General features: G+C 42.6%; 1 protein-coding gene across 1 annotated transcript in view; it reads right to left on the bottom strand.

Annotated features, from left to right (window-relative positions):
- The window catches only part of LOC109912771 (tetratricopeptide repeat protein 21B-like), a 116,033-nt gene that overhangs the window by 85,863 nt on the left and 12,320 nt on the right, over window positions 1-17,850 (bottom strand). Inside the window, exons 4-8 of the mRNA XM_048618359.1 lie at window positions 11,817-11,927; window positions 5,701-5,867; window positions 4,120-4,242; window positions 2,340-2,497; window positions 1,625-1,709 (exon numbers count right to left, since the gene is read on the bottom strand). Of these exons, the coding sequence (XP_048474316.1) occupies window positions 1,625-1,709; window positions 2,340-2,497; window positions 4,120-4,242; window positions 5,701-5,867; window positions 11,817-11,927 (644 nt within the window). The remainder of the gene's footprint in view (window positions 1-1,624; window positions 1,710-2,339; window positions 2,498-4,119; window positions 4,243-5,700; window positions 5,868-11,816; window positions 11,928-17,850) is intronic.

The raw sequence follows: 17,850 nt of genomic DNA, 5'->3' as shown, positions 1-17,850 counted from the left end.
GCTATTGAGCGAGTCCAGTGAAAGTTCACCAGATTGATTCCTGGGATAGCAGGACTGTGGCAAGAATGGATCGACCAGAATTGTACTCACTGGAGTTTAGAAGAATGTTAGAGTGGTGGGGTGGAATCTCAAAGAAACATATAAAATCCTGATGGGACTGGACAGGCTAGATGCGGGAAGAATGTTCCTGATGTTGGGGAAGTCCAGAACTAGAGATCACAGTCTAAGAATAAGGGGTAAGCCACTCAGGACTGATTTGAGGAAGAATTTCTTCACTCAGAGAGTTGTGAACCTTTGGAATTCTCTCCCACAGGAAGCTGTTGGGGCCAGTTCATTAGATAAATTCAAGAGGAAGCTGGGCGTGGCCTTGTAGCTAAAGGGATCAAAGGGCACGGAGAGAAAGTGGGAGTGGGATACTGAGATTGCGTGAATAGCCATAATCCTATTGAATGGTGGTGCAGGCTGAAAGGGCCAAATGGCCTACTCCTGCATATATTTCCCATGCTACTAAGAGGTCTCTCCTCATCTCAGTCCTAAATGATTTGTCTCTTATTCTGAGACTAGGTCCCTTGGTTCTAATCACCCCCAACTAGGGGTAAATCCTTTCTACATCTACCTGTTGAGCCTTTGTGTAGGGTGTTGTAGTGTTGGGCTCAAAATGAAACCTGCAAACCAGACTGTTAAGGTTAAGGATAAATTGAACATGACAATGAGCAATTGAAGTAAAATAGAAAATACATGAAAATAGGCCTCTTGCAAAACAGCCTGTTTTGACTGGAAGGTAACTGCATAACCTCAACTGTCTGTGGGAACCATCATTTATTTAGTGAACATGGAGCCAGCTGGGGATGTTTTAAACTTATTTTCTGCTCAATCGAACTTTCTGGAAAAGTACTGAAGGTACCAAGAAATGGTGATACAGCACGTAACCAGAAGTATTAATATCAGGGACTGTGCCCCACTCATTGGACCTGCCCCGTGGGACCAGGTTGGTGAGACTGGGTTAGTGAGACAGGGACTATCCCTGTGGGACTGGGTTAGTGAGACCAGGACTATCCCTGTGGGACTGGGTTAGTGAGACCGGGACTATCCCTGTGGGCCTGGGTTAGTGAGACCGGGACTATCCCTGTGGGACTGGGTTAGTGAGACCGGGACTATCCCTGTGCGCCTGGGTTAGTGAGACCGGAACTACTCCTGTGGGACTGGGTTAGTGAGACTGGGACATTCATTATGAGGCCGGGTACATGAGACCAGGACTATCCCAGTGGGACCAGGTTTGTGAATTCGTGCTGTAAAATTTGAGATAGAGCTTCAAGTGCCAGCCGTCACCCAGGAATCCCCAATGGGCAGAAGGCAGTGAGACTCACTTGTTGAATATGTCTAAAGTAATTTAAGCTAATAGATTCGCTCATTAGTTTGCATATATCTAAAGTAGATTAAGTTAATTAATTTGCTTGAAATCAAAGTGCACATATCTTCTTGTATTCATTTTGTTCAGACCCTAAAGAACCCATTAGATACTTTCAGCCAAACAATACAGAGGTGAAATCAGGTCCCAGAGGACAACCTGCTGTTTGACCATGTTAATAAATCCGTTTATCTCACTATTTCATAGCTTCCTCACCTCAGTCTGATCTCCTTCTTTGCAAAGCGCATGAAGACACAAGATTAGCAGTGCATCTACATTGGTGCCATCCTTCAACATAATTCTTGTTTTAATGAGGAGAAAAAGAAGGGTTTGTTAAGTGTATAATCTATTTATGTACCTATCACATATGCACCCTTTACATATAATGGACAATTGTACTGTTGTTTCTGGTATAGACAGTCATAAAATTATGATTACATTCAAATGAAGATGATTCATTGCATTATTATTCAAATGTTCATTAACTAATTTACCATTAACTCACTTCATCTGTTGCTTTTCAAAAAATATTCACTGGTTTATTTACAACATGGATATGCCGTCACTATTGCATTCTTAGCCAACTGGATGCCAGTACCAACTAACCATGGACCACAATAAAAGCAAGGGCTATAAGGCCATCTCTGGCAGGTACTCATACACTGGAGGAACTGTCAGGAAGCAAGAATGCATTTTGATGTTGAGTGATGGCTAGAGAATGCTCAAGTATTGGGAGTTTACTTTAAGCAAAAGATTTATCAAATGAGCCATTGGAAGTCCTACAAGAACAAAAATCATAAGTCATAGTACACAACTGATCAATCAGATTAGGAGTCTGATTTACGTTATGCATTAATCAGCGCCATTCACTATTCTTGTGCTGAACTGCAAAAATCATTTCCTTTTCTATTATCTTCCTCTTTACACTTACCTTTGTGCGGTTTCTAAAGTTTGATCCCAGTTATTTTGGGCCAAAAGCAGTTTCATCTTCAGAATGAGAGCTGGCATGAATGTTGGAGTGGTGGCAATAATCTGGTTGATGGTTTCCAGGGCGATCATGAAATTCTGTTCCTTCTGAAGGTAGCAGACCTGTGGTTCAGAAATCAGCAGTGGGTAGCAAGCCGGCACTTAATGTGGCACCTGTGTTAGCACCTACTCTGAGTATGTTCGCCCCACACACAGACGTATGAAAGGAATTCCAATTCTTTAAGGTCAGTAATATTTCCATGTGATTGGTTGGCATCCTGAAATTATTTAGTTCTGCCCAAGTCTGCTCAAGAAATGTGTAAACAGAGACTGATTGTGTCATCAGTGAGGAGGAGAAGGTAAATAAAGTGTGAGTGATGCTGTTGACACCTGCCTTGGGAACAGGAGCAGACCATTCATAGTCTTGACCCTGCTCAGCCATTCAATTAAACCTTGACTGATTTGTGCCTTAATTCCAATTCCATTTACCCTACTTCATTCCACGTTCCTTAGGATAACATGCCCAAATTTATTTTTCTTTATTCATTCACGGGATGAAGGCGCCCCTGGCAAAGCAACATTTATTGCCCATCCCTAATTGCCCCAGAGGGTAGTTAAGAATCAACCATATTGCTGCGGATCTGGAGTCACATGTAGGTCTGACCAGGTAAGGACAGCAATTTCCTTCCCTAAAGGACATTAGTGAACCAGATGGGTTTTTCCCGACAATCGACAATGAATTCACAGTCATCATTAGATCCTTAATTCAAATTCCACCATCTGCCGTGGTGGGATTCGAACGCAGGTCCCCAGAACGTTATCTGTGTCTCTGGATTAACAGTCCAGTGATAATATAACTAGGCCATTAACTCCCCCCAAAATAAATATCCATCAATCTCACTTTGGAAATTTTCGATTGACCCGTAGTAACGGACCCCCATCTTGCAAAGAAGTGCTTTCTACCAATGTTTCAGAATGATCTTGTTCTAAATTTAGGATTGCCCCACCCACCCCCATTCCGTACTCTACCACCCGATGAATTAGTTTCTCTCCCTCCACACTACCAATCTTAACCTTCAATTCAACCTTCAATTCCCGAGGGAATACAAGTCTGGTATAAGCAACTTGCCCTCATAATGTAACTCTTTCACTTCTGGCATCGTTCCTCTCATTCAGTGTGGCAGGTCTCACCTCTGAAGACCCAATTTGTATGCAGCCCTAGTTGGAACAGAAATGGAATGGGGACAATCACAAGCCAAACAGGCAGGTGCACATAACCATTTAATTCAGCAATGAGTCAGCAGTTTCACGTTGAAAGGCCATAGTTGATATGGGAAGCTGAAAGATCACACTAGTGTGTTGGAGGGGTGGATGTCTGAGCCTCATAAATTGAACTGAAAACTAATACTTGATTGAAATTTGAACTAACAGATACACACATTCTGTTCCTTTAAGTCAAAAGCATGGTCAAACAGTGTTCTCTCAATGAGAGCAAGCATCTGATGCTAATATCACTGCTCTTTCTGTTCAAAATGATGGATGCTTGAAGAGTTGGGGCATTGTTAGTAGAATTGGTAATTATCATCCCAATGCGTCTCAACTGAGAGAGCTGGCAATGCAACATAACTGTTGGCATTTCCCCATTCTCATAGAAGCTGCTGTAAGTGAACTCATAAGATATATTAGAAATGCAAATTCCTGTTTATCAAACTGTGTGACACAGAATCAACAGGTTAATAGCTCACCTTTCCCATCAAACCAAAAATATCTTTCGAATCCCGCAGCCCTTCCTTGAGGTAACCGATGGCCTTCTTCGTATTCCCATTTTTGTTGTCCGTTAGTTCAATCCATCCTTTCAGTATTAAAGTCTGCTAGCAAAAACAATATAGAAACTGAATACAAATGGTTCTGTCAGCATAGATTGGATGAGCCTCTTCTGTTTCGCATGACATCGGCAAAAATACAACAAAAGCTAGAAATCTGAAGTAAGAACAGAAATGCTCAAATACTTAGGGGGAACATCAGTGTTCTAACAAAAGGTTATTGGCCTGAAACATTGGGAACTGTAAGAGAGAGAAAAGAGCTGGGTGGCTGGGGGATTGGGGGCGTTATGAAGGTATTTACTGAGGCAGGAGCTGTGTTTACTGGTTTCTTGACATTAAGTTAAATGTGAGCAGTTCAGGCATCATAATGTCTATTTTTTGGGAACCTATTTACCTTTTTATGGGAACCTATGTAGCATGTACAATAGATATTTTTAGTCAACCTGTTCAAAAATGTTATTACACACCACTGAAGCAAGTGGGACTTGTCCCTAGATCTCCTGGCTCAGGTGTAGTAAACTACTATAACATCACAAGAGTCCTACATTCAGGCACCATAACTGGGAACCTCATCAAATTCATCAAGAATAAGTCAGCAGCAGTCAGGAAGAAACTGCGCCTCTGATTTCTGGACAATTTAAAGAGGCTTGCGCCAGATACATTTGCTCAATCTTTGGGTGTGAGGTGAGGTTTCTTCTGTGTCTAATTCTGCAGCAAAGCAGACTGGAGCTGGAGAGGCTGGACAGTGTAGTAGCAGCAGGGAAAAGGGTTACATTTTGTAAGATCTTCAGAATCTAATGGCTCAGCATTGCAGCACTTAGCACACTGTTGTCCTGCTGAACAACTCTGTCAAAAAAAACAACAAAAACAGAAGTTGTTGGAAAAGCTCAGCAGGTCTGGGTGTGTTTTCTTCACAGATGCTGCCAGACTTTCCAACTTCTGTTTTTGTTCCTGATTTAGCATTCACAGTTCTTTCGGTTTTTAATTCTGTCAACAACACTAGTTTAAAAAAAAGTAAGTTGTCATTCACCCCAGCGCTGTTTGTGGGACCTTGTTGTATTCAAAATGGTTGTAGCATTTGCCAATTAAAGTAACAATGACTGTGGCTCACAAGGGTAGGTAAAGATAAATTATTTTCACTGGTTGGGGGGGGGGTATAGAGAGAATTAGGACTATGCCATTCAGGAGACATGTTAGGGAGCACTTCTACACAAAAAGAGTGGTGGAGATTTGGAACTCTCATTCACAAACAGCAGTGGATCAGTTGTCAATTTTAAAATCTGAGATTTTTATTAAGCAGAGGTATTAAGGGACATGTGCCAAAGGCAGGTTTATAGAGTCAGGCCACAGATCAGCCATGATCTCATTGAACGATGGAATTACTTGAGGGGCTGAATGGCCTATTCCTGTACTTGTGGAAGTAATGCACTGCATGTGAAGAGCTGTGGTATCATGACAGATTGCTACATGGACGCATAGTTTCACTCAATTCAAGACACATACCTCCTTTGACTCACTGGAAATTTTTAATAGCCTGTCAGTGTGCTCCCGAGCTTCCTGATACCGATTCACAAGCCACAGGAAAATACCAGTATAATACAGAGCTTTATTGCCTGCTGATTTCTCACTTTCCCTGAACCTTCTGTCAAGTTCGTGAATGGCATCATGATCTTGGAAAAGGCAAAATACTTCTTAATCATTTTAGCATCAGGAAACAACATCGTGTGACTTTAAAGTTTTATTAAAATAGTCTACAATGTGCCTTGCTGTGGTAGCTTTACAGTGGTAAAACACCCTCATGTAACTCACAGGAATGTTATGAAACAAAATTTGGCACTGAGCTGCATTAACAGACAGACAACCAAAGGTTTGCTTAAATAACAAGGTGTAGAGCTGGATGAACACAGCAGGCCAAGCAGCATCAGAGGAGCAAGAGGGCTGATGTTTCAGGCCTAGACCCTTCTTTAGAAATGGGGGAGGGTAAGGGCGTTCTGAAATAAATAGGGAGGGGGAGGCGGATAGAAGATGGATAGAGGAGAAGATAGGTGGAGAGGAGACAGACAGGTCAAAGGGGCGGGGATGGAGCCAGTAAAGGTGAGTGTAGGTAGGGAGGTAGGGAGGTAGGGAGGAGATAGGTCAGTCCAGGGAGGATGGACAGTCAAGGGGGCAGGATGAGGTTAATAGGTAGGAGATGGGGGTGGGGCTTGAGGTGGGAGGAGGGTATAGGTGGGAGGAAGGGCAGGTTAGGGAGGCGGGGACGAGCTGGGCTGGTTTTGGGATGCGGTAGGGGGAGGGGAGATTTTGAAGCTTGTGAAGTCCACATTGATACTATTGGGCTGCAGGGTTCCCAAGCGGAATATGAGTTGCTATTCCTGCAACCTTCGGGTAGCATCGTTGTGGCACTGCAGGAGGCCCAGGATGGACATGTCGTCTGCGGAATGGAAGGGGGAGTTGAAATGGTTCGCGACTGGGAGGTGCAGTTGGTTAGTGCGAACCGAACATAGCTGTGCAACTGGAAGATGCAGTTGTTTATAACTTGTTTAACTTGTTTTTAGTAAGGGTCTTGGAAGAAGAGAGAGGGATGTAAATACAGGGAAGCTTCAGGAAATTAAAGATCTCAGATCCAATTGCTGCTGAAGACACAACCACCAAAGGTGGAGTGATTTAAAATTGGGAATGTGCAAGAGGCAAGAATTGGAGGAGTTCAGACATGTTGCTGGGTTGAGGCAATAGGAGGCTGCAGAGATAGGGAGGGTGAAACCACTGAAGGAGTTCAAAACAAAGAGGAGAATTTAAGTTCAAGTCATGTTCAACCCTCAATGTTAGCACTGGGCTGAGATTTTCCATTTTGCCCCCCCCGTAAACATATGTTCAGTGGTTTCCCCACCAGTGAGAAAACTCATTAATAAACACCAATCAGCTTTGTTAAGATGGCCAATCAGAAACTGGAAGTTTCCAGGCTCTAGACACAGTTATTGGACGGGGTAATTCAATGGCAATATATAAATCTCCCTTGTATTGATCTCAGGAGGGGGTTATTTTCAGTGGTTATCCCCTTGCCCCACAGCTATGTCCCCAATTTCATCAACTCAATCCCAAACCTTGGAAGGCATGTTGTTTCCCAGTTATTTACATCAACTGTAAGGAAAGCTGGTAATAGGATAATGGTGGCAAGTTGAAGCTCCAAATTGGTCATTAATTGACCACTTGAGAAGATCACCCATAGATGTTCGCACCCAGCATTTAATTGCTAAGTGGCATGGTGGCTCTATGGTTAGCATTGCTGACTCACAGCATCAGGGACCTAGGTTTGATTCCTGCCTTGTCTGTGTGCAGTTTGCATGTTCCCCCTGTGTATGTGTGAGTTTCTGCTGGGTGCTCTAGTATCGTCCCACAATCCAAAGTTGTGCAGGTTAAGTGGATTGGCCTTGGTAAATGAAGGGATAAGGGTAGGTCTGGCTGGATGCTCTTCACTGGGTCAGTGCAGATTCAATGGGCCAAATAGCCTCTGTCTTTTAAGTGTTAAGAAGGGGGTAAGTATTTCTCCAGGGCCAATTTGCCTTCCTTGCCACCTCCAGGCTGGGGAAGAATGCACCCGCTGTTTTGTTCTCTACAGATGATGGACCTGTTGCGTTTCTTCCAACAGTCCATGTTTTAATTTCAGATTTCCAGGATCTACAGCATTTTATTTTTATTTAAAATCAAGATATTGTTGGGCTGGGAGACAATGTAGGTTAGCAAGTCTGGGTGGTTGATGGACAACTTTAAGTATACACAAGAAAGCTGAAGAAAAACAGAAGATACTCAGCCCATCAAGCAGTTTCCTTCCAAAGCAAGGGATAACAAGGTGTAGAGCTGGATGAACACAGCAGGCCAAGCAGCATCAGAGGAGCAGGAAAGCTGACGTTTCGGGCCTAGACCCTTCTTCAGAAAGACATGTTCACAAGGGAAAGCTCTGTACAAAAACTCACTGCCCTAAGAGGAACAATGCAAATTGCTGAATATTCAAGTATTCATCTCAATATTTCTTAAAAGTTGGGATGGTTCCCTCTTCCACCACACTTAGAGGCAGTGAGTTCCTAATGCTGTCACTGTCCTCCGAACTCCCTCTGAATTACTTCCAAAGCAGATATGTTCCCCCCTTAAGGTGACAAATTGTACACAGGACTCCTTTCTTCCAAAGCCAGATACATCTTGAAAAGATATTTTTATTGACAAGTTTTGTTTTTGCAATGCTGCATTCATTTGGATAAATGTGAAACCAAAGTCCTGCCTGCTCTCTCAGGTAGTTGTAAAAGGCTGGGACACTATGCGAATGGGAGTAACAATAACAAGCTTAACACTCACACTGTGGAATGGCATGGTGGTTTAGTGGTTAGCCCTATTACCTCATAGTGACAGGGACCCAGGTTCAATTCCACCCTCGAATGAATATCTGTGTGGAGAGTGCACAATTCTCCCTATGTCTGTGCACGTGTGCTCTGGTTTCCTTCTATAGTCCAAAGAAATGCAGGCTAGGTAGATTGGCCATGCTAAATTGCCCATAGTGTCCAGGGATGAGAGGGTTGGCTATGGGAAATGTAGGGTTACAGGGATAGGGTAGGAGGGTGTTTGGAGGGTTGGTGTGAGCCAAATGGCCTGCTTCCATGCTATAAGGGATCTATTATCAATAGGAAATGGGTCTATGATAGCACGGAATTGGCAGTATTTGTAATGTGGGAAAGAAGTTTTATATTTGATGGGTGCAGGATTTTAACTCAGAATAGAAAACAAGTTCTCAGCTCAGAATATGAAACTGGATGAGTAAACTATGAAAGAAAATATTCCATTTCGTGCTCCCTGGATCCAAAATTGATCACGTCACAGTCACCCTTCATTTATCTCCATCTTCCCCAGTTTTTTCCACTCGCTTAATCAATCTGGGTCTTTCTGTAAGGTCCTGCTCCCATTTGCATAACTTCCTGCGCTTCCTAATTTAGTACCATCTGCAAATCTGGACATAAAACTCTCTACTCCCTAATCCAATTCATTGATGAACATGGTGAAAAGATATTGCAGAGAACGATTTCCAATTGACTTTAGAATGTTCCTAGAACAGATGAACAGGAAAAGACCCTTGGTAACTTCAGCCTATTCAAATAAACCAGGGTCCTGTATCTTGGACAAAAACAAAGTAGCTGGAAAAGCTCAGCAGGTCTGGCAGCATCTGTGAAGGTAAAAACAGAGTTAACGTTTCAGGTCCAGAGACCCTTCCTCAGAACAGACGGTACTAAATTAGGAGGTGCAGTACGTCATGCAAATGGGAGCAGGACCTTACAGAAAGACCCAGATCGATTAAGCGAATGGAAAAACTAAATCGTGAGGAAGGGTCACCGGATCCTAAACGTTAACTCTTTTTTCCTTCACAGATGCTACCAGGCCTGCTGAGCTTTTCCAGCAACTTCTGTTTCTGTTCCTGATTTACAGCATCCACAGTTCTTTCAGTTTTTATCCTGTATTCTGGAATAGCCTTGTGGAAAAAAAGACAACCTGTTTTGAAACTTTCAATTCACTTGATCTAAGCGGATCTAAGATCGATCAATAGAGTCAGAGTCATAGTTATACAGCACGGAATCAGGCGCTTTGGTCCAACTCATCCATGTTGATTAAATCTCCTAAATTAATCTGGGTGGCGTCGCAATGTTGCCAGCCGCAAACTGGAGGAGCAGCACCTCATATTCTGCCTTGGGAGCCTACAGCCCAATGGCCTAAACATGGAATTCGCCAGTTTTAAAATCTCCCCACCCCCGGCCTCATCCCAAGACCAACCCTCCCTCTCATCACTGCCTCCTTGACCTGACACAACCTGTCCATCTTCTCTCCCACCTATCTGCCCCTCCCATCCAACTGACCAATTCCCAACAGTCCTTACCTGCATTCACCTATCACCATCCCACCCATCTTCCCCAGCCCCACCCCTCCTTTGTCTATTTATTTCGGAGCTCCTTTCCCCCTCCCCATTTCTGAAGAAGGATCCCGACCCGAAATATCAACTCTCCTGCTCCTCTGATGCTGCCTGGCCTCCTCCAGCTCCACACTGTGTTACCTCTGACTCCAGCAGCTGCAGTTTTTGCTATCTCCTAAATTAACCTAGTCCCATTTGTGAGCATGTGGCCCACATGTCTCTAAAACCTTCCTATCCATGTACCCATCCAGATGCCTTTTAAATGTTGAATTGTACACACCTCCACCACATCCTCTGGCAGCTCGTTCCATAAACACATCACCCTCTGTGCGAAAAAGTTGCCCCTTAGGTCCCTTTTATATCTTTCGTCTCTCACCTTCAACCTATGCCCTCTAGTTTTGGACTCCCCTACCCTGGGGAAAGGCACCCTATCCGTGCCCCTCATGATTTAAAAACTCTATCAGGTCACCCCTCAGCTTCTGATGCTCCAGGGAAAAAAGACCCAGCCTATTCAGCCTCACCCTATAGCTCAAATCCCCAACAGGCTAGTGAATAGAATTACAGAAATAAGATATTGAGTACTCAAATGGACCTGTACAGAAACATATGACTGCACTTTAGCTGTGAATAACATACACTGTAGTATAATGCCTTAGAATCCCTACAGTGTGGAAGCAAGCCATTCAGCCCATTGAGTCCATACTGACCCTCCAAAGTTCATCACACCCAGAACTAATCCCTACCATATCCCTGTATTTCCCACCCTAGACACTATGGGCAATTTAGCATAGCCAATCCACCCAACCTGCACATCTTTGGACTGTGGGAGGAAACCAGAGCATACGGAGGAAACCCACTGTCCATATGAAACAGTTTAGAGGTATACGGTGTACCACAGTAATAGGCTGTAGTGCACAGAGGCATACCGTGTAATAAGTAACATTCTGTAACGTTCACATTCAGTGTCACAGAAGATCCATAAACTGCTACTACTAATTTTAAAAAAGGAGAGTAGAGTTAGATTGAAATGTTAGCCAGAAAGCCATTAAATATTATTGTGGACAGTTCTGGGTACCACAATATAAGAAAGATGTGAATGCACTGGGGAGAATGTGAAATGGTTCCTTGAATCAAAACGTCAATTATGAGGATAGACTGAAGACATTGTTCTCCTTGGAGCGAAGAAGGATGAGTGGACATTTGATAGAGGTTTTCAAAATCATCAGCCGGCTGGATACAGTAGTTACAGAGTAGCTGTTCCCACTTGGAAAAACAGCAAGAACGGGAGGGCATAGATTTAAGTGATGTGCTACCGAAGCAAGGGTGATGTGGGAAAAGTCTTCTTCACTCAGTGAATAGTCAGGGTATGGAGTTCAATTGAGGCATTCAGGAGGGACATCGGATGATTATTTGAATAGAAATGATGTGCAGGGATACAGGGAAAAGACAGGAGATTGGCTCCAGGTAATAGAACTGGTACAGGCACTGAATGACCTCCTTCTGCACAGTAACAATTTCGTGATTCTATTAAATATATATGTTTGACCAGATAGCTACCTAAGCAGTGAATCCAACGAAAATTTCAGTTCTTCTATGCCTGTTCACATTTCTTGTGAATTTTGTAAACAATTCCTGACAGGATGAGTAAAAACATCATAATTCTTGAGAGACCTACCAATTATTGAACTCCTTCTGTGTGCATAAATGAGGGCCATGATTGAGCACAGTGAAACATTTTGGTTGCCCTTAATTGTCTCAAGGAGTCTGATGGTTTCTTGGGTTTGGCCTGTAAACGTAATGGCACAAAGTTTTAGAACAGGGAATGAGAAAAGCATTTTCAGCCAACTGAAGCACATATACCTCCCACCATGCTCTCAGTATAGGGCAATAGTGATGTAGTGGCAATGTCACTCGTAATCCCAAAGTTCAGACTAATGCTTTGGGGAAGTGGGCCCAAATCACACTATGACAGCCGGCAGAATTTAAATTGAATCAATCAATTTGGAATTCAAAGCTGTCTCAATGAAGTGGTTAACATCTTTTTTTGTTATTATGATGGTGTCGTTGGCTAGGCAGCTTTATTGGAGGGTAGTTGTGGACTCGATGGACTGAATAGCCTGCTTCCACACTGTAGGGATTCTAAGGCATTATACTACAGTGTATGTTACTCACAGCTAAAGATAAAGATCGCTAATTGCCCAGAGGGCAGTTAAAAGTCAACCACATTGCTGTGGGTTTGGAGTCACATGTAGGCCAGACCAGGTATGGATGGCTGTTTCCTTCCCTGAAGGATATTAGTGAACCAGATGGGTTTTTCCAAGGCTTGTCAATGGATTCATGGTCATCATTAGACTCTTAATTCTGGATTCTCTACTGAATTTAAATTCCACCATCTGCCATGGCAGGATTCAAACCGAGGTCCCCAGAACATGACCTGGGTTTCTGGATTAACAATCCAACAATAATACCACTAGGCCATTGCCTCCCACTCTGTTCACTAGTACGTGTTAGGAAGGGAAATTTGCCATTCTCATCAGACCCACAGCAATGTGGCTGACTCTGAAATGGGCTTGCAAGTCACCAACACCTTCTTCATTAGATTAATTGTATGTGTTGGTTGGTTAACCGAGCTAACTGGTTTTCATGCAAATGTTTTGTCTCCCTTCTAGATGACATTGTCCTTGCTGTGTAGCCTTCGTTGAAGCGGTATATGGACCACATAAATTCAGAGCAGGACAGAACAACAGTGTTTCAACGGAGGCTACACAGCACCAATGATGTCACCTAGAAGGGAGACAAAATGTTTGCACGAAAACCAGTCAGTTGACGAACCAACCAACCACTCCAACCGCAAACTGAGCAACAGATCTTCGTTAAAACATTAGTTGTATTTATACATAAGAACAGTCATTGAACCATATAATGATTAATTGCATGTGGAGTATTTCTCTAAGACATTGCCGTGAGCTATGAAAGATCAAACAGAGTCTGATTTCCTGGTACATTAATTACTAAAAATACTAATACACTCACTCAAAAATAATCATAAAAGCCAACAAAGCAGTTGGCCTTTATCTTAAGAAAACTGGAATATTACAAGAACAGTTCCATCAACCAAACTGGTCAGTGTCAGTATTCTTTCAATATTCTTTCAAGGGATCTGGGTGCTACTTGCAAGCCAACATTTGTTTCTTATCCCTAGTTGTCTGCAAAGAGTGTGACTTGCCGGCCCATTTCAGAGTCAACCACATTGCTGTGGGTCTGGAGTCACTAGTAGATCAGACCAGATAAGCTGGCAGGTTTCCTTCCCTTGGGGGAATCAGTTAATCTGATGGGTTTTTATGACAACTGATGGCAGTTTGATGGTCACAACTTCTGAGACTCACTTTTGATTCTAGGTTTTATAAATTGATTTTTTTAAAAATCCCACCAGCTGCTAAAATGAGATTTTAAACCCACGTTCCCAGAGCATTGGCCTGGGCCTCTGCATTACTGGTCCAGAAATATTACTAGTCCACAGGAAACTCCTCCCATTCTTTTTCATCTTTAGTACATCAGACTACACTTAGGGCTCTTGTGGTACAGCAGATAATGTCTCAGCCTCTGGGGTCAGGTCTCACCTACTTTAGAGGTGTGCCATAAACTGCCTGGAGAGGTTGTTTCAAAACAGTTTTAATCTGGCTAGCCCAGTCAGTATGGGGTGAGATAGTGCATTTGAATCTCACGTTAAGCAAGTAGCATCCTTTAAAAGGCCTGTAGTGCAGTAATAATGTCCCAATCTCTGGGCCAGAGGATTTGGGTTCATGTTCCACCTGCCACGGAGACATGTAATAACATGATTAAAATAACTATCATTCTATATTTTTCCTCCGCTGTGTACCCTCCCTTGACATCCAGTTAAAGTGATGTGCGAACAAAGCCAGGGTTATGTTAAGAAAAACTCTATCATTGAGCTAGTACATAGGGTCTGGAATGCACTGCTTGGAAATGTGTTGGAGGTAGGTTCAATTGAGACATTCATGAGAACATTGGATGGTTATTTTAATAGAAATGATACATGAGGATTTGAGGAAAAGGCAGGAGACTGGAACCACATTACAGAATTGGTGCAGATATGATGAGCCAAATCACCTCCTTCCGCACTGTAACAATTCTGTGATCTGTGACGTACATATTGAGCTTGCTGTTACATGCATCTAAAAGCACACTTCCTTCCTTTCTCTAATGGTATTGCCTTCTTGATTGAAAAAGTTCCATAGGTATCAGCTGCCTTTTTGTATTTTGTCCAAGTTATTAATGTCTTCGCCTTGACACTGAGAACTTGCAGGTTACAGCTGAATAAATTTTATTCTCTTTTGATATCCGTTCCCTTTATGTACATTCCCATGGTGGAGGGAATCGTGATTGGAACTGGAAGTGAGAATTTCTCGCCCCTTGCCGAGCCATCACAATGTTGCTTGAGCCCAGCTAATATAGCCCAGGCCAGGAGTTGGAGCTGGAATTCACACAAAGGGGAAGAAGCTTCAGTCAGACACAGCCTTGTACAGACCTTGGTCGATGTGGAGCACTGCATTTGCACTGTTCTACAGGACTGTTATAATTGAATGCTAATGAAAACTCCCAAGTGTAAGCTTTAGTTCCGCACTAGTACATACGCATCTGAGCCAGAAAATGCACTGTGTTTACACTCTACTTAAAAGGCTATAGCTCTCTTTCCTTACATTCTTCCTCATTACATTAACCATTATGTTGATCCGCCCCAGAGTTCTATACAAACAAATAACCAAAGAATACTTGTACTGAAACAACAGGGAGAAAGAATTTTGGTTGATACCACCCCATTGCTTCCAAATGTCTCATCAATAAATTAATATTGAGATCCCATAACCTATTATGGATAGCATCCTAATAATTGGTAGGGCAATTACAGACAAGTTTCTCAGAGTAGATTTACCGTCACATGGCAGCGGCAAGACGGGATCATGACAACATTGATCCAGTGGGCCCAGTGTCAAGGAACATGACTCTGATGTTGGTTGGTCTGGCACAGGCAGCAGCGAGGCAGTAGTGGAAGCGTATCAGCCCAGTGTCAAAGATGGCACCTGAGGATTGGTAACTTCAATGTTGATTGAGTCCATTGTAGATGGCGGTGAGGTGGTGATGCAGGTATCGTTGATGGTGATGAGCTGGCTCAAGACTGATGCACTCCCTTCAAGCTATATCTTGTTCCCTATTCTTAAATTATTCAAAATGGCGCTGTTTTGTGGCGACAAATGAAAGCTTTTCACTATATTTTATTGTATTCTTATCATAAAATGCATGTGACAATAAAATCAAAAGCAAAATATGACTTTGTACCATATTTACAAGCAGATTATAATCTTGATTGAAGTGTTCTATCTGTTGAACTAATGGGAAGATGGTTGATTATGATTTTGATCATTGATCAATATCCTTCTTATTTTCATACAGAGCTTTCCAACGTGGAGAGTCGGGACCCTAAGTGGGGTTGCAATCTGAAATTTTGTGATCACTATTGCCTTGCTTTAGTAGGATTGCAGCAGTTCAAGAAGGCAACTCACCTCCACCTTCACAAAGGCAACTAGAGAGGGGTAGCAAATGCAGGGCAGCCAGCAGTGCAAATCCCATGAGTGAATAAATAGGTCTTCTCCTCCGCCCCTTCCACAACTTGCTGAGGGGTCGCTCCTACTTTCAAACCTCAAAATGGGGTCACAGTGGGAAATTATTTGGAAAGCACTGCCTCAGCAGACAATGGCTAGAATCTTGCTGCAAAATAACAGCCGGCTAATGACACAATCTGTTATTATGTGTGCTAAATGGTCAGTCAGTTCAGGGAATTGTGAGATAGGTCATGTATTATGAATCTCTGGAACTTGATGACCAATTTCCATTGTTCCCCTTAAACAAAAGATATTTCAGCATCAACTTCTCCAATATTTCTAAGAGCTTGCTGGAATTGCACTTGTTCTGCCCCTTGAATTTACCATAGAAATTAGGATTAGAATCAGTCAATACCAGGGAATCAGGAAGGTTAGCTGAAGGCACAAGCAGGCATTTGGAGCTATGGTACAATCACAAGTACTGAAACATGGCTTTAAAAAGCACAGGAATGACAGTCCACATGCCTAGTTAGAAGGCTGTCCACTGAAACAGACAGGGGTTTAAAAAGGATTTCAATATTAGTTAATACATAGGACAAAGAAGGTAAAATCTCACTGCTGGGACTAAATTAAGAACCCCTGCAAGGGCAGCGGAGAACCAAGGCTAGGCTTTCAACTGCTCCAATAATAACTTAGATAAAATCAATATATTAGGTAGAGAGAGAGTGATGAATTTAAGAGAATTTTTTTGTTACTACACAGCAAGTACAGAAAGAGAAGGGGTCTGGTTTTAGGGAACAAATCTGGACAGATGGAAGAGGTATCAATGGGAAAGCACTTTCTTGGTAGTGATTATAACTGTCTCTCTGAAGTAGACAGATGTGTTGGCTAGGGAACATGGTGGTGTGTTGAAGTATCAGGCAATAAGAAAGGTCTAAATGTATGTTTCTCAATAACTGTGGGAGTTGTTGGGTTTAGAGTGTAAATTGGTGGCCAGCCAATCCCCAGAAATGGAAACAGAGACATTGAAGCAGGGAAGGGAGGAGCCAGAGATAGACCAGGTGAAGGTGAGAGTGGGGTGGAAATTGGAAGCGAAATTGATAAACTGGTCCAATTCTGGATGAGAGAAGTAAGCAGCACTGATGATATCATCAATATACTGGAGAAAGAGTTGAGGGTGGAGGCCTGAGTAGGACTGAGGCAAGGAATGTTCCATGTAGTCCACAACAATACAGACATAATTGGAGCCCACGTGGGTAGCCATTGTCACACCTTTGATCTGAATAAAGTGTTAAAGGGGAGTCAAAGGAAAATTGTGCAAAATGAGGATCAAGGGGTGGTTGACTCAGAATCTCTTGTAACATTTATGCTGTATTTAGATATTCAGCAATATTTAGATATTCAGCAATATTTAGATATTCACTTGCATTGCCATAGCCTCCACAGCATATGGACAAAAACGGTAATGCACTTAGTGTGGTCAAAACTTTGTTGACAGTGTGGATACAATAGGCCAAGTGGCCTCTTTCTGGGCCAAAATAATGATATAATTCATAACAGCATATGTATCTATTAGCTGATGTGATAATTGCTAATATACTGCCAAACAAACATTTTGGCTCTGATTTAAACTGTTTGAACATATTCTAGCATGCAATAAAGTGTTGTTTGAGAGTTCATCATGTAAGGTTTTTTAAAGAAAACTTCCTAATTTTGTCTTCCTGCATCTTTTCTGTTTCTCTCCCTCTCTTTATTTCACTTGTTGCACCATAATCTAATTTACCCACATGCACTGTCATCGCTCAATAAATTTAAGAATTCAGAAAGAAACTAAGATCAGTTGCTAGTCCCATTGTTCCTTAAGGCCCAAGATGTCTGATTGCCCTCAGTGGGCCATGATTGTCTTGCATTTCCAACAAGTTCTGGTAAAACATATTTCCAAGCTGCAGGGGTGTAGGGAAAAGCTTAAAGGTAGACTTGATGAGATCCTCCACTCTAGTAAAATTTGGCCTATGTATTGTCATTGTCAAAACAGAACCCAAGGACTTGTATCAGAGACAGTAGGAACTGCAGATGCTGGAGAATCTG

The sequence above is a fragment of the Rhincodon typus genome, chromosome 2 (genome assembly GCF_021869965.1).
Source record: "Rhincodon typus isolate 14 chromosome 2, sRhiTyp1.1, whole genome shotgun sequence".
Taxonomy (NCBI): domain Eukaryota; kingdom Metazoa; phylum Chordata; class Chondrichthyes; order Orectolobiformes; family Rhincodontidae; genus Rhincodon; species Rhincodon typus.
The sequence above is the reverse complement of the archived record's forward strand: the minus strand, read 5'-3'. Positions and strand labels throughout refer to the sequence as shown.